The sequence below is a fragment of the Vidua chalybeata genome, chromosome 5 (genome assembly GCF_026979565.1).
Source record: "Vidua chalybeata isolate OUT-0048 chromosome 5, bVidCha1 merged haplotype, whole genome shotgun sequence".
Taxonomy (NCBI): Eukaryota; Metazoa; Chordata; class Aves; order Passeriformes; family Viduidae; genus Vidua; species Vidua chalybeata.
In genome coordinates, this window is record NC_071534.1 from 3,481,385 (window position 1) to 3,508,232 (window position 26,848).

General features: G+C 46.0%; 2 protein-coding genes across 4 annotated transcripts; one reads left to right on the forward strand and one right to left on the reverse strand.

Moving 5' to 3' along the window:
* The first annotated feature begins 39 nt into the window (after positions 1 to 39).
* On the forward strand, positions 40 to 1,678 carry TMEM121B (transmembrane protein 121B). Its single transcript, XM_053942386.1, has 2 exons — positions 40 to 462; positions 511 to 1,678. Exons 1-2 carry the CDS (start codon positions 40 to 42, stop codon positions 1,576 to 1,578), a joined length of 1,491 nt encoding a protein of 496 aa, XP_053798361.1. The 3' UTR covers positions 1,579 to 1,678.
* A 3,932-nt stretch (positions 1,679 to 5,610) lies between these two features.
* IL17RA (interleukin 17 receptor A) lies at positions 5,611 to 25,664 on the reverse strand. Of its 3 annotated transcripts, XM_053943420.1 has the most exons (13): positions 25,503 to 25,664; positions 19,146 to 19,170; positions 17,179 to 17,325; positions 16,214 to 16,338; positions 15,085 to 15,211; positions 13,639 to 13,686; positions 13,394 to 13,551; positions 12,111 to 12,188; positions 11,597 to 11,672; positions 11,498 to 11,512; positions 10,157 to 10,258; positions 9,071 to 9,112; positions 5,611 to 8,492 (listed from the first exon to the last, which is right to left on the reverse strand). In XM_053943420.1, the coding sequence occupies exons 1-13, from the start codon at positions 25,620 to 25,622 to the stop codon at positions 6,997 to 6,999; spliced, it is 2,559 nt and encodes an 852-aa protein (XP_053799395.1). In that variant the 5' UTR covers positions 25,623 to 25,664; the 3' UTR covers positions 5,611 to 6,996. The 3 variants fall into 3 exon arrangements, with proteins under 3 accessions (XP_053799395.1, XP_053799396.1, XP_053799397.1); XM_053943421.1 differs by lacking the exon at positions 10,157 to 10,258; XM_053943422.1 differs by lacking the exons at positions 16,214 to 16,338; positions 19,146 to 19,170; positions 25,503 to 25,664 and having other exon boundaries at positions 17,179 to 17,260.
* Positions 25,665 to 26,848: the final 1,184 nt, after the last annotated feature.

Genomic DNA, 26,848 nt, shown 5'->3' on the forward strand with positions numbered 1-26,848 from the left:
GTCGGGCCCGGCGCGCCGGCTCGGGGGCCGGGGAGGACCATGCACCGCGCTGCCTCCAACCAGCGCTCGGTCTCCTCCTCCTCGGGCTCCTTCCAGCCGCCGCCGCCGCCGCCGCCGCTGCCGCCGCACGCCGCCGACCGGCAGCCCCTCTTCCAGAGGGGCTCCAGCAGCGGCGGCAGCCGGCGGGGCTCGGGGTCGAGCTCGGGCTCGGCGCGGGCCCGCCGCCCTCGCAGCCCCCGCAGCAGCGCCGAGGAAGAGGAGGAGGAGGAGGAGGAGGAGGAGGAGGAGGACAGCAGCAGCATCAGCAAGCCCCTGGTGCCGCCGCCCGCCACCCCGCTGCCCGCCGCCGCCTCGCCGCTCCCCAGCAGCAGCAGCAGCATCAGCAGCGGCGGCGGCGGCGGCGGCGGCGGCGTGAGCCCGGGCCGCAGCATGACGGCGGCGGAGCTGTACGGGGCGGCGGCGGCGGGCGGCGGGGCCGGGGGCGGCGGGGCGGCGGCGGGGGCGCTGCTGGGGCCCGGCGGGGCGGGGGGAGGGCGGCGCTGGGGCTTCCAGGCGCTGTCCCTGGTGCTGCTGCTGGGGCAGGGCGCGCTGCTGGACCTCTACCTGATCGCCGTCACCGACCTGTACTGGTGCAGCTGGATCGCCACCGACCTGGTGCTGGCGGCCGGCTGGGGCATCTTCTTCTGCCGCAACAGCCGGGCGCGCCGCCGGGAGCGGCCCCCGCCGCCCCCCGGGCCGCCGCCGCCGCACCCGCTGCTGCTGCACGGCCCCCCCGGCGGCCGCGGGGCCGGGGGCCGCGGGGCCGGGGTCCCCCCCCGCGGCGGCGACTTCGCCTACGCGCACCTCGCCTGGCTCATCTACTCCATCGCCTTCACGCCCAAGGCGGCGCTGATCCTGGGCACCTCCATCCTGGAGCTGATCGAGCTGCGCCTGCCGCTGGGCACCACCGGCTTCCGCATCACCCTGGCGCTCTCCGCGCCGCTGCTGTACTGCCTGCTGCGGGCCATCGGCACCGAGGGCGCCGGGCAGCTGCTCCTGCCGCCGCAGCCGCCGCCGCAGCACCGCGCCGCCGCCGCCTTCCTCGCCACCTGCCTCGACCTGCTCGACAGCTTCTCCCTGCTGGAGCTGGTGCTGCAGCCCGGGCGGCCGGCGCCGCTGCCCGCCCCGCTGCGCTACCTGCTCATCGCCGTCTACTTCCTCTGCCTGGCCTCGCCGGTGCTGTGGCTGTACGAGCTGAGCGCCGCCCGCCCGCCCGGCGCCGCCCGCCTCGCCCTGCACCTCCTGCTGCCCGCCGGGCTGCTGGACGCGCCGCTGCTGGCGCTGCGCTGCCTCCTGCTCCTGCGCTACCAGCAGCCGCTGTCCCTCTTCATGCTGAAGAACCTCTTCTTCCTGACCTGCCGCGGCCTGGAGGCGCTGGAGACCTGCTGCCTCCTCCGCCCCGCCGCCGCCCCGCCGCCCGCCAAGTACGGCCCGGCCGCCGCCGCCCCCGCCGCAGCCCCGCTGGCCCACGGGCTCTCCGACGTGGACGTGGGTCCCCACGGGTACGTGAACGCCTTGGCGGTCACCGCCCAGGGCTGAGCCCCCCCCGGCCGCCCCCGGACGGGCTCCCGCCGCCTCCGCGCCCGCTCCCGGCAGAGTCTCTGTCTCTGCGTTCTGCTCAGGTTCCCTCCGCCGTGGCCGAGCAGGGGAAGGGGACGTGGGTTTCCAGGTCAGACTCCCGTTCCCCTCCTCCCTTCCTTGTGGACAAATCCAGCAGCGGAAGCTCCGCACAAACCCGACTACCTGCAGGAGCCTACGGATGACACTTGTCCCCAGAAAACGCACCTGGCCTTCATGACAAGACTTCTTCTAGTGCTTCTGCCTCTCCACTGCCTGGAGGGTCCCACTCTTCCCCCCCTCCCAGGACATTGTGTTGCTTTGTCACCGAAAAGGTTCAGTTTTTCCTTTTCATCCTCAACAGGGACCAGTGCATTTTGTCCCCTCCTTTAAGAACTGCTGACCACAATAATGAGATGCAAGAGGGGCCTGACCAGCAGATGTTGCCTCCGGGTTCGGGAAGGACAGAAGGAAGCATGCTTTGGTTTCCCTAGGTCTTGCAAAGCTGCTGCCTGTGTTTCCCAGGCCTTCGTGTACCAGCTAAGGAACCTCTGGAAGCATGTTGGCCACTCGGTCACTTCAAGCCCATGAGCCACCTTCTCCTAGCCAAAATGTCTACCTCTGTGCTTCAACCTTTTGCATCTTACATTGACTTCACATGCTAAAGAAACCAGTCCAGCATGGACATAAGCCAGGGCTTAGGCCCCATTTCATAACCACCAAGACATTTATTTCTGGTGAGAACAGGGTTTACAGCAGCCTCCTGCTGGCATCCCCAGGTGCTGGGGCTCTCATTTCTCTGTGAATATGCATGTTTACGGGATCAGCGTTGGTTTTCTTTTACACGGAGCGTAGGGTCTTCCTTTACACAGCCAGAAAGGCTGGAAAGTTTTCTCCGTCTCCCTTCCATGCCTGCTTGAGAGAGCAGAGATGGGGCTAAGCCTGCAAAGTGCCCCCTCTCCCAGAGCAGAGCAGAGGACGCTGGCACTGCTCGGGGTGGGCTCCATGCTCAGTGAGCCTCACATTTCAGCACACAAAGCAAAGTGCTGCAGGAGCCCTTGAGGCAGAGGGGCTCTCGAGCTTTGGTGAAAGCCCATGTATCAGCATCCTGTCCTCTGTGTGCATGTGGTTTAGGGTAGGTGGGGAAAAATTGTTAGTAACCTCTCATAGGAACACAGTTTTCTTTGGTTTTAAGCTCCATGAATGTTGGGTGGGGTTAAGGCCTGCTCTTCTGCCTGGCTGCTGCTGCTCCTGAAACCAGCCCCATGGAAGGAGGAGCACACAGACCAAAGTCCTTTGGGGGAAGGACTTTGCCCCTCCCAGGCTTATATTTCATTATCTGGGCAAGGCTGCAATAATTGTGAAAAACAACAGTTTCCTGTCGCAAGTTTATTTTTCTTTTTTTTCAAGCTGTCCTGATGGGAAGGGGAAATAAAGCACAACCAACTGCTACCCACAGCAGGACTGCACGTGCAGCCCAGACTTCTTCCACACACACATTCATTCTTTCCTTCAGGGCCTGGGCTTCAGAGCCTCTGTCCCACCTCCCTTGTCACAGAGTGGGATCAACTGCCTGCTCCGGTGGACTGCTACAACAAAATGTTTACAGTCTGGTAACTTCCAGCTCCCAGAGGCAGAAGTGGGGCTGCCATGGGGGTCTCCTCCCCTAGCTCTTGGTGGCTGATGGGTTTTGGGGGGCTGGAAAAGCCCCTAGAAAAGATGGGTCAATAGTGCTGTTCTGTTCAGAAGTGCAGCTAGGATGGGTGACTGGCTGCTCTCCTCATGCCAAATGGAGAGTTGGCAAAAGCTAGGCTTAACTTTCCCACCAGTGCTTTATTTTTAACCTGAGCCCTTACACGGGCAGTTGTGTGAATTTTGGCCAGTGGCCTTTCTCTTCGGTAACTCTTCTTGTCTGGACAATCTTGGTGCTGTGAGTGACTGTGATTGTAAAACTTGGTACTGTGAACCTTTCCTATGTGACGTGAAATGTGTTGAGGGGATGCTAAGTTCCTGGCCAAAGGAGGTGTAATTACAGGCATATTATGCTTGTACAGATATTTGTTTCCTTACACCTTCCTTTTTCAGTATTAAATAGGTAGTAGAAACTCAGAAATAATTATTCATGAGAGAATAAGACGATACCTGAACCGAGGACTACTCCATTCTTCAGTCAAATAGCTGAAGGAAAAAAAAAAATCCCCAACCAACTTTGCCAAAAACAAACTGAAGGGTAAAAAAATGCTTTTCATCACCAACTATGTTTGGCTACTCCTATGGCCAAGTTCCCAATAGCACCAAAGTGCTAATCCCTAATACACTGAAGCATGAGCATAGTTGAGACATCAAAATAATCACAGCACAATTATTGATGAGTCTTACTTCAGTACCCCTTCATAGCCCATAACAAAGTTGCTGTTTCAAAAGTGAGTGCCTTTTTCCAGTTAGGATGTTATTGAGAAAAATGGCATATTTGAAATTCATCTGGCCATGGCATATTTAACCTATTGGCAGTGAACTCACAGTTCAGATTTTTCCATGGATGAAAAGGTTGCCCGGGACACATGACCCTGCCAAATGACACTTGTGTTGCATAGAATTCCTTTGTAGAAAAAGTTGTTCTTTGTGGTGCCATGGTTTCTAGGTTGTTAGGAAATGTGCTGTTTGGAGAGTGTAAAGCTCTTGTAGTTGGCTATACAGAAGCCCCCTTGCAGCTAAAAGGGCAGCTCTGCTGCTCCTGCAATTACTTACTATGAAAAAACATTTAAAGATCTTCAGTGTCTTGTTTATAAACCCGCTCCTCCTCTTGAATTCCCTCCTCTTTGGTAACTGAGCTCTTGCTTCCACTTAAACCTTTCTGTTTGCAGAAGAGAGATGGTGGTACCACGGAAGTGCAAACAGTACCTCTCCTGATGCACCTTGCACAACTCCTGTACAACGTGCCAACATTTAATTACTGGTCCAGGTCAGTAACACTTTGCTGAATGAATTTGTGCCATACTAAGACACAGGTCCCTTGGGATTCTGTTACACAACTCAGTTATTTAGCATTTTACTGCTCTTTGTTTGCTACCCTGACAAAAGAGATGACTACTCCCAGGAGGGGAAATGGAAGTGAGAGATAAGGCCTGTGGCTGATGGACACTTGGCATCCCCCTGGCATTAATCAGAACTTGTATTTTTTAAAAAGCAAGATTGTTAAAATAAAATTAGAAACTTGTGGCTGATTTTGTTCCTTTTTCCCCCTCCTTTGATTCTTGCTGGGCTATTCAATTTTATATTGAATAGGGACTAACAGATGTGTTAAAGTTACTTGTTTTCCTCATACTGGATTGCTAAAATAGTGTCTGGATTTTCCCTTCAAACAAACTTTTAGTAAGTGAAAGCAAATTCTAGGAGCTGTAACACCAAGGGAGTTATTTGAGAAGGGAATGACTAAGGCAAGGAAATTCAGATGATACTTCTGAACTTCCTAGTTAAGTGATTTATAGGAATTTATACCACTTGAAAAAGACTCATGGGGGAAAAAAAATCAGATTTACATGTTAATTGCTGTAAGATAAAAGAAACTTTTAGAAGTGGGATCATCAAGATGGCAATTACTGACATAATCTGGGAAATGGGTTCTCACTGGAGAAGCATTGAGATCACAGCTGCCTCTTGCTTAGCTCCTGTTGGGTTTGATTGGATTCCTGTCAGAGCAGGAAGGCTCCCAGCCTAAGTTTGGATCTCTGCAGGGACTGTCCCTTTGTTACTAAGCTGTCCTAAGAGTCCTGCATGGAAATTACAAACAATTCCTTTACCACCTGTTCTGATGGGATGTGTGCTCCCCATGGCTCCAGGCCCTCAGCTCTGTCCAGCTTGTCTCCATACTGTGCTTTGCAGGGATATTGTATTTTTTCATTCATGAGCCAGTTCAGTTCTGGCTCAGTTTTGCCTCAGATTTCTATAACAAATACTAAAAAACGTAATATAACTCAACAAAAGGAGTTAGGCAGAGTTGAGGACACACAAGTATTTAAATGAATATATCCAAAAAATATTCTTGATTTTTAATTTAAGGAAAAAAACCCCACAGGTTAGACACAAAATTATAAAACACACACAATACAAAATAAATTGCAAGACAAAATAATAGATTCTTTTCTGAGACATTAGATTTTAAAAAAGCTGAGATAAAAGATTTTTTGACAAGTAAACTTAGATGGACGGGAAGATGACAAAGGAGAAAGGCCTGGATGTATTTACATCTCACAGGTGGTTATCCAGTGGGCTGCAGAAACAGTGATAAGAAACAGGGTAAATGCCAGCCTCACCATCACTGCTCCTGGAAGATGAATCCCTTAGTCTGTTCAGTATTTCACTGTGGTTAACCTGAACTACCTCTGCTTGAGCTTAAATCTACACAAGTACATCTTACAGTCGTTTTTGCTCAGCCTCCCTTAACTCAGATATAATTTCCACTCTAAAACAGCATCTGCTGAGGCTACAGTTTTTCCTCCTCCAAAATAGTCCTTTATTTCCTTGTGTGTCACTATCTATATCTTCAGTTCACATCCTCCTGCTGCTAAGATATCCAAAAGCAAACAGCACTGCAGCAGTGTTGTCGCAGAATACACCAGATTCCCCTGATTCCTCCCCACGTTTCTTAAAACTGTAAAAAAAAACCCAAATTCCATTTCTTGGTGTCTTCCCCCTTCACTGCTGTTGCTAGTTTTCAAGCACATACGTCCAAGTAGAGAGGCAGGAAGAGTTATGGAAACTCTCAATTTAAACGTTTATCCCACTTATTATCAGCTATTCCACCTGATTTCTGAATGACCATGGAAATGCAGCTGCAAATGAATGATGAGTGGGGAAAAAAAAATCTTTAGGCACATTTATCAAACAGGTAGAGACATCCCTAATCTAGCTGAAATTTAAGGCACACGTCTTTAATACAGTATTTACAAGGAAATGTTTAAAATGTGCATTAAAATTGCAATGCAAATGTCACCATGTTATCTAAACCTATTTTCTAAACCATGCCTGTGACTTTTTATCCAGTGCAATAGAATCAGCACAGCTGGAGGGCATTTTGAAGGCACGAGTGGATGAGCCACAGTAATTTTTCTGCCATCCATCAGTGAGAATTCAGTGTAATGCTCTTCCCCAAGGAACAGAACCACTGCCTGTTCTTTCACGGGGGTGGCCAATACCCGTGGCTTCTTTCCACAGAGATTGGAAGCAACATTCCACATCTGCTGGGCAGTGCTGCATCCCAGCAGCACACAGGAAGGTCCCAGCACTAAGCCATTTACAATACAAGGACAAGGATAGTGCTGGAAATGCAGTCTCACTACTCCTCTGCATGGGACCACCTTCCATCCCTGTATTTCAAACAGAGCAGGTGCCAGGCAGGGCCTAACAGTCCTCCAAAGATTGGTCAATGTCCATCACCTCTGCTGGATAGCTCCAGCTAGAGCGCCTCTGAATGTCCTGGAAAAACAGCTGCTTCTGGAGGCTCTTTAGGCTGTTCAAAACCTCTGGAGAGAGTTCGTGGAAGCCCCCCTGTTGTTCCTGATCCTCCTCCTCCTCTTCCTCCTCTAGAAGGTCCTCAGGAGGCAGAGGGGAGCATCTGGAGATGTAGCCCTGGTCTGACTGCACTGACTGTCTTTGGTCTTTGTATGGGTCATCAAAGACCAGCGGGTTCTGCTCGTCAGCCTCCCCCTGGCAGAGGTACGGCTCCGAAGGAATGACACTCTGTTGATAAAGAGGGTACATGAGTCCATTCAGATGGTCACTCAGGTCATCTGACAAGTTTGCAGGACTCTGGTCAGCTACTGAAGCTTCAGAGCCATCGTGGAGGATGACGTTATTCCTCATTGGAAAGCTTGTCTCCAGAAGAGGAACTCCTTCCATACAGTCTTCATTGCTCAGCACATGGTGACTGAGTATATTTCTATCTTCCATGGAAGAGACTGGCTCCACTACCTGAACTGGAGGAACATCCATAGGAAGGACCACAGTCTGGGAATTTGGATCCCCACATGGATTAAGCTGAGGCTGCAGCTTGCAGCCTGTACTTTCACCTTCATGCATGTGGAGGTTGATGGCGTAACAGCAGCCGGGGTCAGGCTCACGTAGGTGTAGCTGGTGTTTCACAATTCCACCTGGCTCACTCAGCAGTGAATCCACCTGGCTCTCTCTGTTCAGGGAATGCAACTCTTCATCACTATCCAAGCAGATGGTTTCATTCTCAAACCAGTCTGGGTGCTCAGTCTGCCAGTTCTTGAACTTCTCTATGGCCTCTTTCAACTTCCTCCCACTGGGGGTATCGATGTAATTTTCAGCTGTGATTTCCTGGATTCGGTGGATCCGCCCAGGTTCAAACTTCTCCAGATCCTGAATCCGAAAATAAATATCCTCAAACTTGTCCATCAGTTGGTATCTGGAGGTGACATTGAACAGATCAGGTATATCTCTCTCACTACTTATTCCCTCAAAGTAGCAAACTATGTACATTCCAAAACAGGCTGGCTTCTTGAAATCTGGCAGGATCAGATTCAAGGCTGGGGTGAACAGGTCTCCCACTGGCTTTTGCTGATCTTGCTTGAGACACACAGGCTCACTCCCGAGCATGGCCTGCCATTTGGCCTGGGTGCCCCGAGAACACAAGATGATGATCTTTGAAGAGAGCTCTTCCATTTCCTTCTTCTGCCGTGTGAGCCAGGGTAAGGGCCCCAGCTCTGAGATGTGCTGGTCCTCCAGCAGATCCAAGGCCACAGCAGTGCCACAGACCGTCATCAGGAACTCGGCAAACTTCAGCACCACGTCCACGTAGAGCAGGTGATCAGCAGAGTACACAATCCAAACCTTCCGCAGCTTCAAGGGCGGCAGGGACAGCTCGGTGGGCGGTGCTGATGGAAGACAGAAAAATATTAATTACAGCCACATTCCCCACACTGGAATGGTGTGAGTCAGCACTCATCAGCATAGAGTTAACTTTTAAGTTTTAATGCTATTTTGGCAACGTATGTGGACAACATCTCATTTTGTAAATTTAATATGAAAGTACAGACACAGTGAAGCTGTGATTTATAATAATGCCTAGATGATTCATCAGCTTTCACCTCACAAAAACACTACAGCAGCTTCAAGAGATTTGCAAATATTGCTGTATTCTCTGGTGGAGAGCTGAGTGCACCCACCCCAAACCAATCTCCTGTTGCTATGGCCTAGATGATTAGCAAAGCTTCTTCTGCCTCGGCTGGGTCAAAAGCATCCCCACATTCCAAAGCAATTACCTCCCATCTCACAAATACAGCATTTCAAATTCCATATACAAAGCTTCTTTTAGCTAAACAGGAAGATCCTAAGGCTAACTTTTGGTTTCAAGAAGCATCTATAGAGTAGCTGGAGCCTACGAAAGCCTCTTCTGGGCAGCTGTGTGAGACCTGCATGACAAGTGCTTGACAAAACACAGGTGGCATCTTACCGGCTTGCAAACCGTCGTGGTTGTGTTTCCCTCGCCGGCGCCCTGAAAGAGAGATAGTCACTGTCAGTTCTGAAAACATGAAGTTAGATTAAATGCTTAAATCACACCACCTTCCACAGATTAGGTTAAAAGAAAATCTTTAACTGTGTAGGGAGAAAAAGCTGTAAGGAGGGAGAAGCCTAATAAAAAAACATAGTGAATGAATAAAGACTCTTCTCCAGCCAGTTCTTGCTATGTTTTTCCTTTGAGAGAAGACAGTGTACTCAAAATGAACTTTCACCATCTCCCCCAAATCCCTGCAGTCAGAACCCCCAGCTGCTCTGTAACCTCTCTTTAAGGAGATGGGTCTTTTTAAATATGTCTTTTTCTTAAGAAGCTTTTCTGAAGAGGTGACTAAAATGTCCCTAGCTGCATCTTATAGATGAGTTTGATGTTAAGAAATTTTCCCAAAGATTACCAATTCTTCCTCTCATGTAAAAAGAAAACAAAACAAACAGTGAGTTACACAGCTTCCCTGAGATAACTGCCTCATGGCTGCAGCACAGAAAACTAGGAGTTAGCCCTTAAGTACCAAATTTTCCAAGTTGCTTTATGTCAGTCTCTGTCCTGAGGTTTTTTTTCCCTTCCACTTCAATTGAAAAACTTTATCTAATCTCACGATAGTATAAAATTAATTTTGCAGAGACTTTGGGGAACAGGGGGAAGACTACAGTGTGGACAAACAGGAAGCTTCTGTTCTGCAACACTCTTATGCAATGCAGGGGAAAAATAAGTGCAAAAATTTGCAGCAATCTGCAGGAAACAAAGGGCTGAACTATGAAATTCCTTTTCCCCCTCATGAACTCTGAAGTACTATGAACCTGGAGCATCAGAGGGGATAACCTGTGGAAGGCTTTACTAATCTAGTGGATGGAATAAGGTCATTGCAAGTCCTAGAATGTAAAACAGAAGATGTTTTCATAGGCATTATCTCAGAAGCAAGGCATCAGAACAGCAAGGAACAAAATCGCAATAGGAATAGGTACAGAAGGAGAAAAAATATTCTTTAGCATTGGATTTTTTCTTCCTGGCTGGTATGAGTCTCACCTGCTCGTTTTTTAGTCATACACAGCACAGCTGTTATGACTGACCCCACCAGTAACACAGAGATCCCAGTGATACACCAGTAGAACCATATCATCATATCATCTGCAAAACAAAAGCACTCCTCAGACACCTTCTTACAGAGTTTCACCACAGAGCAGAAGGTTCTTGAACAGCAGAAGCCAAGGGAGGAGGACTCTGGCTTTGCTGAGTAGACCAGTACTTCCCCTTTACAACCCACAATCACTTCTCCAAACCAATTCCTGCTTCCATGGTGCTACTGTACACCATAAACTTCTCCACACAAAGAACCATATGTGCAGCACACTGAAAACACAGATCAAGAACCTTCCTCTAAATAGCAATGTTTACCCAGCTTTGACAGGCATGCTGCCCGTGTCCTGCCTGTTCATGTAATCTAGTTTAAAAAAAATTTAAAATTTCACTATTTTGGGTCATGAATTTCAGTTTACAGGTGTTTTTCCTTTTTAAATTTTTTTTTAATCTTGGGCAAAAGATCCTTACAGGTGTTGCAGCCAAAAAAAAAAGATGTCAAATCATTATGCACAAGTTATCTTGACATTCATAAAAATGAATATATGCATGCTATTCTCTCCAAAAGCTGCTTTATATTATGCAAATTTTTTAACACTGAGCAAAGTGACAGAAAGTATTTTATATTAAGACTCTTCTTGTCAAAACTGCTTCTCAAAGAATTCTTTGCAAGAGAAGTGTCTCTCAAAAAATTGCTCTTTAAGTTCACACTGCATACAAATACATGCCTTATTAAATCATGGTGAAGTCATTCTTAGCACAATTAATTCTGAACTCAGTGTTACAAGGGGACTGTTAAAGAAATTTTAGACACCAGGCTCTCATCTCCATCAGAGAGATTTATTGCACATATTGATTATGGCACCTGGCTGGGTGAGCTTGGTGGCTCGAAAGAGGGACCCTGAACAGAGAAATCCCTGAACAATTAAACCCTTATGACCTAAACTCTCCATCCCTCACATGACAGTCCAGACCAAGAGCATTATTAGGGTGTGGGGTCTCCTTGCTCTTCGTTGATTTGGTGTTTTGTTACCAAGTGGTTGCCAAGTGCTGATCTTCACATCCTCTGAGGTTTCAGTGGGAGCTGTGGTGGGTTCCCAATATGGTTGGTACAGTTCATATACCACCTGTGTACCATCTATGGGTGGTTCACTATTTTCAAATAATATAAAATTTTCAACTGGGACATTTCCTGCCCATTGGGTCATTAGCAGGAAGGATTATTTCTCATTCTACACAACAGGAGAAGAGCAGTGAAAAAAGTTTCAGGGTATTGGAAGAACTTCTTACCCGATGCTTCTGTACCTGCAAAAGACAAGAGTTATGTTAAAAATTCAGTTCTCAGCTGTAAAACAATGGGAATCTAATTTACAGAGAAGTGGTTCTCACTTGGAAGTGGTTCACATGGGATGAAAGCAGAGTGTCTCAGACAGTCTGTGCCACAGTTTGCAAAGAATGGCTGAATCTGCAATTGAAAAGAATCCAGAAAACAGAAGTTATTCTTAAAAGAAATTTTGTTCCCTGATTTACTTTCTCCCTGCCTCAGTGTTCCTTCTATTTTAGCACAGAGACACAGAGTTCCCACTTCCCTTCAGAAAACAAGATTAATCAAGAATTCTTACACGATACATGACAAAGGCTGTGAGCTCCTGAGGTTGCACATTTGCCATTCTCACTCCCACAATCTCTGACTTGGCAGCCCTGTACTAAGGAAAAGCCACTGACTACACAGAATACCTCTATAAAAATTCCTTTAGCCATAATATTGCCCTGATGCAGGTGATTACAGATGAGCCAATCTCAGAACAAAACACTGTGAAAAAAGAAAAAAACCCTAACATTCCTAAGGTGCTCACTGCCTTGATTGTGAAGGAAGGACACAGGGACAACAGTGTGATCCCACCTGTACTTTGTAGCTACAGCAAGCTTTTATGTTCTTCTCTATTTTGATTGTGACATTCACTTGCTGTTGTAGTCCATCCTGCAAAAATCAGATGAAAGTTATAAGGGAAGGAAGAAAACAGAATGAAAGCTGGAAAAAAAAAAAAAAAAAGAAAAAGCTGACATGATAAAATGGAGTGGTCCAAAAAAGGAGAAGCTATTTTTTTTTTTTCCTTTTGAACAAGAAGCCTACAGAGAACAGAATGGGTAAAGGATCTGGCCACCATCTCTGCAGGTGTCCTGTGTGACAGATGTGGTAATGCAATTAAGGCAGCAGGCTAAGATTGCACAGATAACAGGAAATAATTAGGGATGTACCTCGTACAACTTTCAAGGAGTTAAACTTACAGTTTCTTAACAATGCAGATGTCTTCAGCTTTGTAATGTGTAAACATTAACATGCTTCATTGTTTAATTAAAAGCAGCTGCCAACACTACTTCTGACACTAGAAAAGGCAAGTAAGTAAGTTGCCCTTGCTACCTGCTGTACACAATCAATATCATGATAACCTAATTCTTCACAGTGATTAGCAGATATAAACTTCAAAATGAGGTGTATTCCCCTCCACCAGGGAAATACTCACACAGCTGTCCCATCTGTGTCAGTAATAGCTTAAACATATAAGTGCATGCAAGGGTTTTAAGTGTTAAGGAATAGAAAGATTAAACAAACCGAATGCCAGCATATCTGCCCTCATGCAAGGAAGGATGGAGAGTGATTCCAAATAATCAGTATTTCTCCTCCCTCAAATGCCTGAAGGGAAACATTTTTTATTTCAGAACACAGTCTGGACACTTTGAGCTTTTCAGCAACACAGACTGCAAGACCTATAGAAATTGATTTTCAGCTTGAATGAAGCATCTGTTAGTAAAGCACTCATTCTTATATAAAAGATTTAATTAACACCTTCCTGTGATCATCTTTGATAAAGTACTTCAATGATTTATTAAAACTTTGCATCTCAATTTTGGTTAATTTGCTTAGTCTTAGCTCCCCAGGCACTGGCTTGAAAAAGGTAATAAAGCCCAGATAGTCAAACATAAAATTTGACTTTGCAGGTGTTTATAGGCTGCTTCATGCATAATAAAACCTCTTTTTTGATCTTTTATCCACCAAATTCCTCTTTCCAAAGACAATTAAAAAAATAATTCCATGAAAATTGTTGTTCAAATGTCCTGGTTTAGCAAGCATTTAAGATGTTTGCCTAAATCTCCAGAGAAGGTGTGACTTGGGAAGGGACTTACCTCAGTGAAATCCTGTGTGATCATTTTACACTTCTTCTCATTCAGGTAACTGGCCACATGGATTTGGTACCGGGCTGCCTCCATCCATGGGTGGAAGCTCACGAGCAGAGTTGTATCATCTAGACTTTTACCCTGGATCCTGGGTTCCCACAAGCTGCCTGGAAGTAGGGCAGATATTCTTGTGTTTCTCAACTGTCAAATATTCCAACAGAGCACCCACATCTACGTGACTCAAAAATTTTTACCTGTCTTTATACATGGGATGGTTCTTTTCATCAGAGAATCTTGGCAGTCTGCAAGAAAGACCATCAGTAGCTAGTCAGAAACATTGTACTTCCATTTAGGAAAAAACTACATTTTTTTATCAGAAGCCAGAGACCTAACCAAGCTCTCCTAAACGAGTAGACACCTTTGTTCTAAAGCAGTGGCAAAATTCTGTAGAAGAACAGTACTGGCCTCCAGCATATAAACCAGTCCCTACACTGATGTCGTGGTGTGTTTGGTTCTTCTTTTTCTTCTCAGAACAGAAAAAATGAATGAGACAAAAACCACAGCACACTTAATAGTACAGCGATAACGTAGCACTGGTGCAGAAAGGGTCACAATAGTGGAATTAAAACTTCATATTCATCCCCACACCTTGCAATCACACCTCAGCAATAGCTTCCTCCAAAGGCATTCTGACATAGAAAAATCACAAGGCTGGAATCTTTCTTAATCCTAAAACACTCTTCCACATTTCTAATTCCCTTCATTTAGCAGATTGCCCCTGCTTTTTGGGACTTCCTTCAGAGTTAAATCCTGAGTTACATATTCAACATTTAGCAATGTGGGATTTACAACTCTCAGCCTTAAATTATGTCTCTCCTCCAGGGTTTGGACAGAAGAAAAAAAAGAAAATTAACAACTCCCTGCTTAGGCAGTTGAGAGAAAACATTTAATCTCTCAAATTTCCAACTTTCAAAGTTACTAATTTAAACTTTACAAAGTTTACAAAGTCTCTGCAATTCATGTGTAAGCTCTAACCAGCAAAGCTCCCTGCAGCTGCTGAGCTTAACACCACACATTAGGTTTCTAAAGAGTAGTAAAGGATAAAAGCCAGGAAGTTCTTAGTGTGAACAAGCAGAAGAAAGGGTACAAGGGCTGAAAATGAAGTGCTCCCTTCTCCTTTTCCAGCTCACATTGACTGACACACTCCACACTTCGCCATTTTATAACTACAAAGTCAGCTTGACAGCTATAAGCAAGTTAAGAAAAAATTTAAGAACCAGTTTCCAAGATCTGTATTAAGCACCAAATATTTATGAAGTAGTCAGTGCAGCCAGAGGGATTGCAGACACTCAGCAACCTTGGGGAACAGTAAAAATTCTTTTAGTGATAGGAAAATTTTCACATCCACAAGAAAGGGTCAGGCACCCAGCACTACCAAGTTTCTTGGTAAATTATGCCTAACTGTGCCTTTGAAATTGAACTTCACATGTCTAGGATTTAGTACTAGAAGCCAAACTTGTGATTTGGAAATTCTGGCCTGTACTTCCAGCTGCCACAAGCAGAGGGGCAGCTCCGAAAGATTTAAAATTAAGTAAAAGCAGCAGTGATCTCAGGTTCACAAACCCCTACATTCCTGCCAGAGGCCCACAAACCCCCACATTCCTAAACTCAAGGCTTAAGTGAACTAAATCACCTCTTACCAGGCATTGTGAGAGACGTGGACTTGCAATTGTAGTCTCCATTTATGCCCAGTTTGGGCAGGTGATACACAGTCACTTGGTAAGTCTGGCCAGGTTCTACTTCAAAACGGTCAAAAGTGAAATTCCACTGAAAACAAAGCACAAGGACTTTAAAGGACAATGTTACTCTTTAAGCACTGAAATTAACAGCTGACTTGGCCCTGTTCCACTGTGCTCCCTCATCCCATGTAACCCTTTAACTGAAGCTTGACTATGAAAAACTGGAACTCAAATGAATCAACTATACCTCGTCTCTTTGTCCGACTCAATTCTTCTGTTTAGAGTTAGTTTTTTCTTGGGATCTTTGAGCTGATACAACAGTTTTTTATGCCAAACTACTGTGTGGAACTTCCACCAAACTACATTCTGAACTGAAAGGAGACTAGAATAAAATATGCAGTTTCAAGATGGAAATTTCAGTCTAGTGTGAATTCTCTAGCACTTTGCAAGTGCTAAGCATTCAGAATTGCATTTATACATATGTAGTTCTGTACCTGGCCATTCCATACATATATTCTCAAATCTATATTGTTTTCTGCATCAGCAATACTGTGCAAATTCTGGGAGAGGCACTCTGGGAGAGTGGTATTTGGTAAGTGGTAAGCTAAGTATGGCCAAATTATGCATGGTTAAGGAATGAACTCCTTACTGTTTATATTCCTTACTGCTGTGGATGCTCAGCACTTTTCTGATGAGTCTCCTAGAAGGAATGTAATCTGAGCGACCACCCCCAAGGTTGGTGCTTTCCTCCACAACAAGAGAGTACAAGAAAGAAGTGGAAGCAATAGTAAGAGTTGAGTTTAAAAGCTATAAAATGTCATGCTCTCAAGCAGAATGCAAGAACCCCTACAATTCTTTGCTTTAAGCAACCTCCTGAGCGATGAAACATGCCAGGCAACTAAAAGCAGCAATTCTTAAAACCTGAAGGATGGGCAGAGTGCAAGAGAAATGGGAAATGACAGCAGATCTGAAGTCCAACACAGACTCTAAGCAGTCTGTACTTTTTAATCAATAACCTTGCCATAAAACAGTGAAAGCAGAAACAATTCCACGGACTAGAAAACGTAATTTGGAGCCCTTTTGCACTCACCCGGCCTCCATCTGGACGGACCTGAAGAGGCAAATTGTTCTGGAAGTCAAACTGGGCACAGATCTGCTGATTGCTGTTGACCTGCATGACGGCGAGCTCTGCCCCTTCCAGACAGCGGATGCTGGCTGCAGGCACAGGGACAGAGGGACGTGTTCACTTTTCCCTCTCCTCTGCACAGGGAGAGGCTGCAGCCCCCACAGAGAGCACCACTGTGCCTAGCCTTGCCACAGTCTAATTGCTTTGAGGTGCTGAGGTGCAGTTATCATAAAGATAACTGGCCATGGAAAAGTGAGCATGCAGGGTTGACTGACGGCGCTCTCAGCCTAAAGGCTGTCCTGCATGGCAAAGCTACATCTCTGCAAACTGAGGAGCAGAGGAGAAGGTGGCTGCATTCCTCACACACCCTGGCAGCTCCACAGATTTTGTGCTGTGCTCTGTCCCTCAAAGCTGCTCGTGCAGCTTGGGTGCCAAAGCAAGCACGCCTTTATTTTGGTACACACGGTCCCAGTGGGAGAGCTGGCAAGCACAGGTGAGTTCAGTGACTGGGTTGCCTGAGTCACACCTGCTTCTACACTACCATAGCTAGAGGTCATAACTCTACAGCCCTCAGACACAGCCCCTGCAGAAGGAAGAAATGAATGTGTTTAATTCTGTCTTAAAGCAGTGCAAAACTTTGGACAAGAGCATGCAAGGGAAGCATCATTTACAGACAAACAATCAAAGGTATCTGGGGAGTGAGAAAACATGACTTATTGGTAGTCATTTAGGCTCCAACAATGAGACAATTATTGCTTTATCAAGGCACACAAAGATGAGATTACACCCACCAAACAAAATTAAGCAGCCAATCTCTCCAATTTCAAAGATCTGCTTTCATGACTTGAAGTTGTAATTCTCCTTTCTATCTTTACTAGATCACACCTTTTTCCTCTGCTCCATGCTCAAATTAAACAACCACCACTTACCATCCGTGGCCACTTTCCACTCTATCTGAAGCACAGGGACCAGTTTTCCATCCTCCTTACGGAAAACATCAGAAGAAACGTGGAGACTGCTTGGAGCAGAAGGAGTCCAAGCAGCAACCTGCAGCCAGCTCGACTCCATGCAAGTGCCTGCCCAGCAAATGAAATCCACATTTAGAGTGGGGTTGAGGAAGCTCTGCTTAATTGCAATTATCATCTGCTCTTTGGGTGAGGTTTATTCTGAGGGGAAATCTGGGTGACAGACTGCTTCCAGCTCAGAAAAGCAGTTTTGTGTATGGAAGTACTCTGTAAGTTGCCTGTAATAATCTGAACTTATTCCAGTAACTTCCACTTCCTCTTTTCCTTAAAATCCGTTAGTACTTGTTGCAATCAATGCAGTCAGGCTAAACAGGTCAAGTAAGTTTACTCAGCATCTCCTTCAACCTTCTGCTGAAACAGACCTATGTTTGTGCTAATTTCCAGCCTTCCAATGATAAGAAATCTGTCAGATACCCAGGGAAATTGTTCCAATAGTTAATTACCTTGGGTCTGCAAACTGCTTTTCCTCAAACTTAAATAAACATCTGAATTCAGCTTCCAACAACTGCCTCTTATGCCTTGCCTAAATTAATGAGCTCCCTGGACAGAAAAATAAACTATGCAGTGTTAGGGAGAATTGGTCCTGTAAAGTCATCAGAAAGTGAAATCAGGTATGACAGGCATTAGACAGACATGATCTACTTAGGCTTTTGTAACAGATTTGACTTCTCAGAGCATGTTAAAAATAGCACAGTCAGGCCCCCCTAAAGTACACTTTGGGTCTATTTTGATGGACATGTGACAGTAACAGTGGAAAGTGGGCACTATCCCTTCAGTCCACCAGTATGGCTTTAGGCTTAGGAGTAATCAGACAACTCAAATGCTCATTTTACAAAAAATATCTATAAAAAGCCTGACAAGAATAAAGTACCTTTCAGCAAAGTGTACTAAACACTAAAAAAAAAAAAAAATAGATTTCCCCTAGAGCAGAAAAACATAACAAAAGCCATAAGGCAGAATTTAAGCCAAATATTTAACTTAGGCAGCATTTTAATGCTGGTGCTGCACTTTGGCTTAGCCGTGTTGTCCAGCTGTATTCCAGTGGCTGTGTGCCAGTGGGAAATATCAACCAACCTGATCCCACCCAAGCCCTCTCCTGCCAAAGAAGTTTTAAATCTGGTTATTTTCAGCATAATCCCTCCCTGATCTGGCAAGCCAGTATTGCAAAAAATACTACTGGCTACAAAAAATACAGTATGACACAGGGCTGGGCACTGAGGCAGGAATGAGCTTGCTTAGAACAAGCACTGCAAAGAAAAGCCAAGGAGCTCTGCAGTGCTGCCCAGCTGCCTCCAGATACCAAATGGATAATTTCAGAACATTTTCCTTTTTGTAAAGAACATTTTTTCACAACATTACCCATAATTATATTAAGGTCTTGCAGATGCATGCCATTGCTAAGACTTGACCCCTTACACCCAGTAATTTACATTAATTCCTCTCACCTGCACCCCTCTATGCCCTTCTTTTAATTCTAGTTCATACACTAATTTTTCATCAAGTACTATCATAATGGCTTGTAATGAACATTTACCGGCAAACTTGTCCTTAAATTCCCATTTCTTTAAAAACTGATCCCAGCTTTAAATAGAAACTAAACAAGTTGGGTTGGGATTTACTCATGCTACTGCCTACCCCCAAACTCTATCCCAAAAAAGACACAACTTTCCATTCCTCTTCTAGCTGGAGCTTATAATGGATCAAACTGTAAACTCCCAAAGCAAGGCAGGATAGCAGTGGTTCCCTTTACAACTCTCTGATTCTAGCAGGAAAAACATGCTGTATAAACCCAGTTAAAAAAAGAAAAAAAAAAGAAAAAAAAAAAAGCATGATCTGATGAGAAAACTGCAACAAAGAAAAAAATTACTTACTATTTCTTACGCGACAGTTTAAATCCTGTGGGGGAAAGAAACAAGAATATTACTCTCAAAATAAAATTGACAGCAACCTGCTTCTGCTCAGTGCTGGGAGAGGCACAGGAAAAAGCACTTCAGTGATGTATTGGAAGAATTAACCATGATGGAAACACTGGACTGAGCTGTTAATCAAAAAACTAAGGATGCAGGGAATGAAACCTGGGCACGATTTATGTGACATCTCTGAGATCATCCAGTCCAACCTATGACCAACGCCACTGTGCCAAGGATAGAAAAATTCATTAGAATAAGACATTTCTTATTAAGAATAAAGACGCCTTGCTCATAAAGAAGCAATCAGAAATTATGTGGGCTCTGCCTAGCTTCTCCTAAGTTATGTTTTGTTTATACTGGAAGCCCCCACGGTCACCAGGGAGGAGCATGTCAGCTTGCTTGGTTAGTGGGATGCAAAATCCCAGTGAGAAGGAAGCCTGAAGTTGTCACTGCAAATCAAGAGGAGGGCTAGGTTTTCTCTCACTCATTTCCTATGCCATGACAAATAAAGCTGGATATTATTGTCAACCGTTGCCACCATATAATTCATTTCAGCGGAGCAGGGAAGGCAGTTGGGTTTTTAAACTCTCTACAACTTCCTAAGGTCAACTGCAAGTCTATCTGGGGCTCAGTGTCCAAAGGTTTATTTACATTTTTAGGAAAGGGTGCTTGAACAAGCCAGCTGTGCCTTTTTGGTAATGAAAATACTTCAGAGATCAATGCTCACATTTTAGCTCATGTATCTGTTCCTTGGAAGGAAAGCAGGAAGTTTTGGCATTAAGCTCCTCATGCTTATATAATAAATAAAACCTGAAAAATCTCTTTCAGGCTTTTGCTACACAAGTCACAACAATACACACAGGTATAAATCCAGCCTTCAGGCACGCTTCACAAGAAACACATCCACACTCCAATTACTGTACCACAAATGCACCCAAGATAGAAGTATCTCGAAGAACAGCACCTGCAACCTAAATCCTTCATTAATGGAAAAAAAAAAATAAAAGCAAAGAAGCAAATACTGATGAAAACAAACCACCAAATCCAAACTGGCTAACTACAATCACTGAAAAAGAAAAAAATAAAAATTGTGAATACCTGTATGGAAGAACAGATTAAGCTATGAAAAAAAATTAGTCCTAACAATTCAGACCCTTAATCAGACTTTTTAAGGTAAATTATGTGGCCTGACAAAGCCTCTTATGTGAAAAGGTGCAGTGGTTTTATCTGAGATCGAGTTAATTTTCTTCACAGCATCTGCTACGGTGCTTTCCACAGAGGGCAAAGACTGAGTGGCTGCTCTGGGATGAACCCTCAAGAGGAAACAAAAATAACTGGCTACTAACCATAGGGATTTTTTCTAATGCAATGATTTCTGTTAAAGCCTATTACTAAATATTCAGTCATTTTGTCTTTGTTCTGTTCCAGTCATCAGTAATTATTGTACATGGCATCACAACAAAGCCCTTATAAAAAATACAAGGCCTGATTAGCCTGAGGAGCAGCAACATCTGCTTTGATTTGAGTGCTGGTGTTCTGTGTCATAGCTGACAACACGAGTGAGGAAATGCTGCATTTCCCTTTTTTGTTTAATGATCAATATGAATCGAATATTGATCCAGCACAGCATACAAAGGGATCCTCTCTTCCTCCAGGTCTATTATCCCAGGTGAAGCGTTCACAAGGATGTTCCCAGCTTTGATAAGGCTGTTGTGCCCTTCCTGACATTTATTAAAACTCCAGAGCTCAATGAGAAACCATCTGTCGATGAAGATTCAGAACTGACACTTGGTAATTAAAGCCCTTCTTATCTTTTCAACACTGGGTTTCTATGGGGAAAAACAACAGTATTTTATCTGGTATTTTATCATCTTTCCCCTACCCCACTCAGAGTTTTCAAGGGACTACCTACACATGTGTTTTTCCTGCCATGCACTAACCTGTTTAACTGCTGTGCCAGCAACTTTTTTTTTTTTTATGTGTGGCTGACTATACTGCAGTGTTTTAAGCTGCCATCAGTTAGTCGAGCACTTAGCAGGTCTGCCACAAGAAGAGGGGAAGGATTCTCCCACCACAAGGCACCAATTAACTTCTTGGTCCTCTCCCCTCCCAGTCCCCAAAGCACTTACAGGGATGACTCAAGAGCTGAAAATGCTTGTAAAGAACAACTCATCCACATAGGATGTCCTCACTACTGGCATAAGGAAGCAAAGATAAGTGAAGATCAAGCCACACTGCAGGCAGAGATATAAGAAGCTCAAGGAAAGGCAAGTCCTAGAAAGGACTTGCCATGAAACCCCCATCTCCTTTTTGTAGAGTACCCAGGTGAACTGGCTATAGCTGAGGGCACATTTTTATACCAAAAAGTGTAACTCCAGACAATGACATTCAAAAGCCAGGAAGCAATTTGAGCAAAAGACCAGTTCAGTTTGCAGCACAGTAAGTCAAGCACTGTCAGATTTGCCCTGGCTACCTCCTCAGCACCTGAGGGAATTCTTGTTGGTTTTTCCTTGTAAAGGTCCGACCAACACAAAATCTTACTTAATGCACTGGATCATCCAGAGTACATTAACAAAGCTCTGACAACAGAAGTAGTTAACCTAGTTTCCCTACTTGAGTGTGCTGGTTTTGGCTGGAATAGAGTTAATTTCCTTCCCTGTAGCTGGTATGGGGCAATGTTTTGGATTTGTGCTGGAAATAGTGCTGGTTACAGAGAGATGTTTTTGTTCTTGCTGAGCAGGGCTTGAACAGGCCATTTCTGCTTCTCTAACACCCCTGCCAGCCAGAAGGCTGGGGGTGCAGGAATCAGGAGTGGACACAGCTGGGATTGCTGACCCCAGCTACCCACAGGGATACTGTAAGGCGTCAAACTCAGCATATAAAGCTGGGGGCAGAAAGATGAAGAGGGGGAGTTCAGAGTCATTGTTATGCATGATGGATCCCTGCTGTCCTGGAGGCAGCTGAACACCTGCCTGCCCAGGGGAAGCGGTGAAAACCAACTCCTTGTTTTCCTTTGCTTGTATGCATGGCTTTTGCTTTACTTATTAAATGGTCTTTATCTCAACCCACAATTTTTCTCACTTTCACCTTTCTGATTCTCTCCCCCATCCCAGTGGTGGGGGAGTGAGTGAGTGAGTGGCTATGTGGGGCTTACTCACCAACCCAGCTTAGACCAGGCCTGACAAGCAAAGCTACAGACATGGGAGGCATAAATATGAGAAGCAGATGATGCTGAAACTATTCTCAGCAGGACAGGCACAGTCAACTCTTCCTGTTTACTTGCTGTATTTTCACAAAAAAGTAAGCAACTGTTTCAGTCTTTTCTAATGATTTTTGTTTTGCTTTTGACATAAGAAAGAACAGACCCTATGTGTGGAGAATCGTTTGAATCTGAATGAAATAAACCTGGGAAACTGATTAACAGCACCATCCCATAACAATTCAATTAAAGTAATGGGAGGCAAAGATTTCCCAGCAGGATGCTGTGGTAACTAGAAAGAAACTGCTGTGAGCCAGGCAAGTGTCCAGTTTTCCTTTAAGAATTGGCTGCTGAATGGGAAGGGCTCCAGCTTTCCAAAATTTGCCTTTCACCTTTGAACCATTCTACGTATCTTCTGAGGCTTGGATGATTTGAAGTTTACTGCAGTTTCCCTTTTCTAACTCCTCAGTAAAAAGAAGCAGAGATCAACACATGAACACATTACAGGAATAAATGCTGAAGGATGATTTGTTTAAGGCTTGTAGGAAACCAGCATCTTTTACAAAATTGTTTTTTTTTTAAAGCATTTTTCTCTATAGCTTCTAACTTTTTATCTTGCTCTCATATCAATTCTCAGCAAAATCAAATCCAAATTCAAAAGTTAAAATTTCATCATAACAGTCAGTTCTAAAGTTGTCTTTATAATATTTTCATAGTTTTGATCAGTACTTTTTATGCTGAACTTCCACAGTTTTGATCATGAATCCTTTTCAAGCCAAGGAGTCCAGAAATATTTTAACAGCACTCATGGGTGATCATGGGTTATGTTAACATCCTACACAGCAGAAAGATGCCATAGAAGGAAATGACAGAAGTCAATAGCAAGGGCCAAATGAATATATTTGCAAAGGAGACCAGGGAAAAGTTGTCCTCACATGCACCACCACAGCCTGTCTTCATGAGAGATGTTACATCAATTCTTCTTGAGAGATTTCCAGTGAAGAAAGCTGGCAAGATAAATTTCAGAGACCAAACCATGTACAGCTATCCAGCCCCTCAAAGACAGCAGGGTTATAAACATTGCATTCCTCCAGGACCCCCAGGCATGCCACGTCCCAAAACAGTTACAGCACAACAACTGAGCACAGTGATTTAACACTTGGTGGTGAAAAAACAGATGGGTATTTAAGCTGTGAGATTTTTTTTTTCTCCTGCACATAGGAAAAAAGTCCCTGCAGAAGATACATACAAGCAATGGTTACTGGTAAGAGCTGGATTTGCAGCTGTGCTATTCAGCCCTACAGCGGAGCACAGTTTGATGGACTGATGGTGAATATGCCCACTAAGTGCATTTTCTGGCATTTTAATAAGATCAGCTGTTAACAAGCATTTAGTTTTCCCTTCAGGCGCCTATTGATACTGATAAGACACTTTCCCTCCACCACCTCATCTACCACATGAGGTTTTGCTGAGGAAGTTGCCATGGCTCAGCCTGACCTGCTCCAGAGCTCTGCAAGGGCAGCGTGAGCACGGTGGGTTAGACAAAGGAAGTGGGTCTCACCCACCCTGCTCAGCAGCAGCTCTGCTTTTGAACCACAGCACAGCCACACGATGGGAGGGTTACCGAATCATCCTCTGAAAACAGCACAACCCACAGAAAGGGAAGGGGGAACGGTTTTCAACTGTCACAGCTTCAGTTGATGGGGCTTTTTCCTACATGAGTCAGCAGCTTCAAAACTGCTTAAAGAGGCTGCTCCCAGGCTTAAGCTGACTCCTTTTTCTGAAGTCTATCTGCACTTTGGAAATTGGCTTTTTGCTAGAAAGGGCCAACGTAGCAGCCCTTTCACACAGCATGTAGCAGCCCAACATTCACGCATGCTCTGCGTGCACACCAGAGCACGGGGCAACACAGCTCCTCTGTGAAAGCTGGTGATGTTCAGGTGAACCCCTCGCCCAGTTACTGTGGTGACATTTCCTAAAAAAAAAGAGGGACAGACAGCAAAACAAAGTCAGTCAGAGCCCAACCATCCAAGGACTTGCAGTGACTCTTTAATATATTACTGTCAATCCCTGTGACTAATGAGGTTTGGGATACCATGGTTACAGGAGATGCCTAAGCAATATTGTAATTTTCCCTTTGCCAAAGTTTACGTTTTGTAACTCTACAATGTTCAGCCTAAAGTAAAACTACAGAACTGGTCTATTTTCTTGGGGTCTTTTTAAATAAGATGGAAGGCAGCAGAGCAGAGGTGTGGTAAAACAGGGTTAAGGATACAGTCAAACATTAGGAGAAGTGTCAGACTAGACAAAAGACAGGAAATGTGTACAGGAAAAGATTACAGAAGCTTTCACCCCAAAGGACACATTTTGTTTACATTTGTCTATAGCTGTACCTGACTATCTGCCTTTTTCAGACTGCTGAAAGTGCACCATAGCATATAAAGCTGTCCAGCTTAGACGACAACTGCCCATTTTCCTGTCTCACTGCTGTTGTTAACAGAACTAAAAAGCAAAAGCAGATCTCTTCCCTCTCCTACAAACTCCTTTTATGTATCTGAAACAAAAAAAACCCACCTCGAAACAAAACAAAAAAGCGACCAACAAAACAAAACCAAAACAATCCTCAAAAACCACCGGAGAGAGTGACCAGCTAGGAGTTCATATTCAAAGTTCGCTCAGGTTGGTTGGATCACTTTTTACAGCGACGCTGCATTGGCAGCTCCCGTCCGGCCGGTTTCACAGGGAGAAAAGGCAACCAAAATCTGCCTGTTCAAAAACCTCAGGCACGTGTAATGGTTGGTTCTCCACGCACTCCTAAAAACTCCCTCATCTGCAAGGAACTGGTTAAAACTTTTAGGACACTGGGCGACGTCAGCTCTTAGCAAAGACTCACATCCTGCTCAGGGACTGCGGGCGCTTCCAGCACGGCTCAGCCCCGGCCGCTCGGAGGTGCCCGTGGCAGCGCTTCCCCCGCCGGGGTAACCCAGCGAGGCGTGCAGCGTTCCCCGGGACGGCGACGCCGCCCGGCCCCGCGCCCCACAGCCGGGCTCCCCGTCCCACCGTGCCACCATCCCGGCTCCCCGCGCCCGCCCGGGCCCGGCGCTCCCGGCGCCGCTTACCGGCTGCGAGCAGGTGAAAGGCGGCGCGGCGTCCAGCAGCAGCCGCAGGGCCGCGGCGGCGGGCGGCCGGGGCAGCAGGAGCGGCAGGAGGAACAACGGCAGCGGCCCCGCGCCCGCCATCGCTATCGCCCCCGCAGCGCCGCCCGGCGCTTCCGGGCTCGGGCCGGGCGGGGCCGCACCTGAGGAGGGGCCGGGGCGGGGCCCGCCCGCCGTGTGGGGCCGGCGGGAGCGGGGCCGGGCCGGGCCGGGCCGCGGGAGCGCCCAGCGGCTCCTCCCCGCCGGGGACAGCGCCGGCCGTGGGCTGAGGTTGGGGTTAAAGAGCCAAACCTGCTTCGACCTGCGGGTCGCCTTCCTGTTCGCGGGTCAGCGGGAGGGTCCCGAGCTCTGCGTGCTCGTCACAGAGTCGCCAGGGTTGGAAGGGACCGCTGGAGATCGTCCCCTCCAAGAACCCTGCCAAGGCAGAGTCACCTGGAGCAGGTGACGCAGGGACGCGTCTCGGTGGGTTCGGGATGTCTCCAGAGAGGAGACACGGCCTCCCTGGGCAGCTGTTCCAGGGCTCTGCCACCCTGGGTGTAAAGGAGTTCTTCCTCGTGTCGAGGTGGAACTCCCAGTGCGGGTCTCTGGCTTCGGGTAATGCCGTGAGCATTAAAAACTGACATCAGCAGCGCTCTGCAGCTGCTGAACAAAAAAAAAGAATACAGGTGTATGCTCTGCTTTTCCAGTTGTGGGGCTGTTCTCTGTTCTAAATGCATCCGCTTCACAGGGGACTTCGCAAACCTGTTACTCGTTCCTGAGGCTCACCCCGTTTCAGCTGTCTCACAGGTTGCACTCCAGATTTTGCACTGTTTTCACACTGCAGCACGCCCACAGCCACTTCTGCCTGTTCTTTGCCGTGGATTTCACCTAATGGTCTCACACAGAGCTGTAACTGAGCTGAGCTGCCAGCTCAGGGAGTTATCCAGCAAAGCTGAGCCCTTCGCTGGGCTTTGACCAACAGCCGTGAGCACGGTGGTTTCCTATGGTTTTGTGGTGGCAAATTCTAACTGGTGGCCAGTCTGAGCCTGCAGATAATGAGGTTTCTGTTGGTGAGCCTTCTGCCCTGCACTGATGACACCTACAGGTTTTCATCACTTCCTGGGTTTTTAACGTTTTGTGACACCACAATTTAAAAGTAACAGCAGAGCCTGCAGTTCTGACAGTTACGTGCAAGTCAGGGAAAAATATTTATATATATATGCGTAACTGAAAAAAACCCGTTCTTTTTTTCTTTAGGCATTATTTTACTGCATCTTAGACTGATGTACTTGGGCTGAGCACACTGTGATTTATAATGCTGCAACACAAAC

Excerpts from the sequence above, each read along its gene's own strand:
- TMEM121B (XM_053942386.1), top strand. The coding sequence starts at position 40 with ATGCACCGCGCTGCCTCCAACCAGCGCTCGGTCTCCTCCTCCTCGGGC. Across the intron at positions 463-510 it reads AGCTGTACGGGGCGGCGGCG|GGGCCCGGCGGGGCGGGGGG; the intron begins GCGGGCGGCGGG and ends GGGGCGCTGCTG.
- IL17RA (XM_053943420.1), bottom strand. The coding sequence starts at position 25,622 with ATGGCGGGCGCGGGGCCGCTGCCGTTGTTCCTCCTGCCGCTCCTGCTG. Across the intron at positions 13,552-13,638 it reads CATCCCATGTATAAAGACAG|GCAGCTTGTGGGAACCCAGG; the intron begins GTAAAAATTTTT and ends CCCTACTTCCAG. Across the intron at positions 8,493-9,070 it reads CCACGACGGTTTGCAAGCCG|CACCGCCCACCGAGCTGTCC; the intron begins GTAAGATGCCAC and ends GTCTTCCATCAG.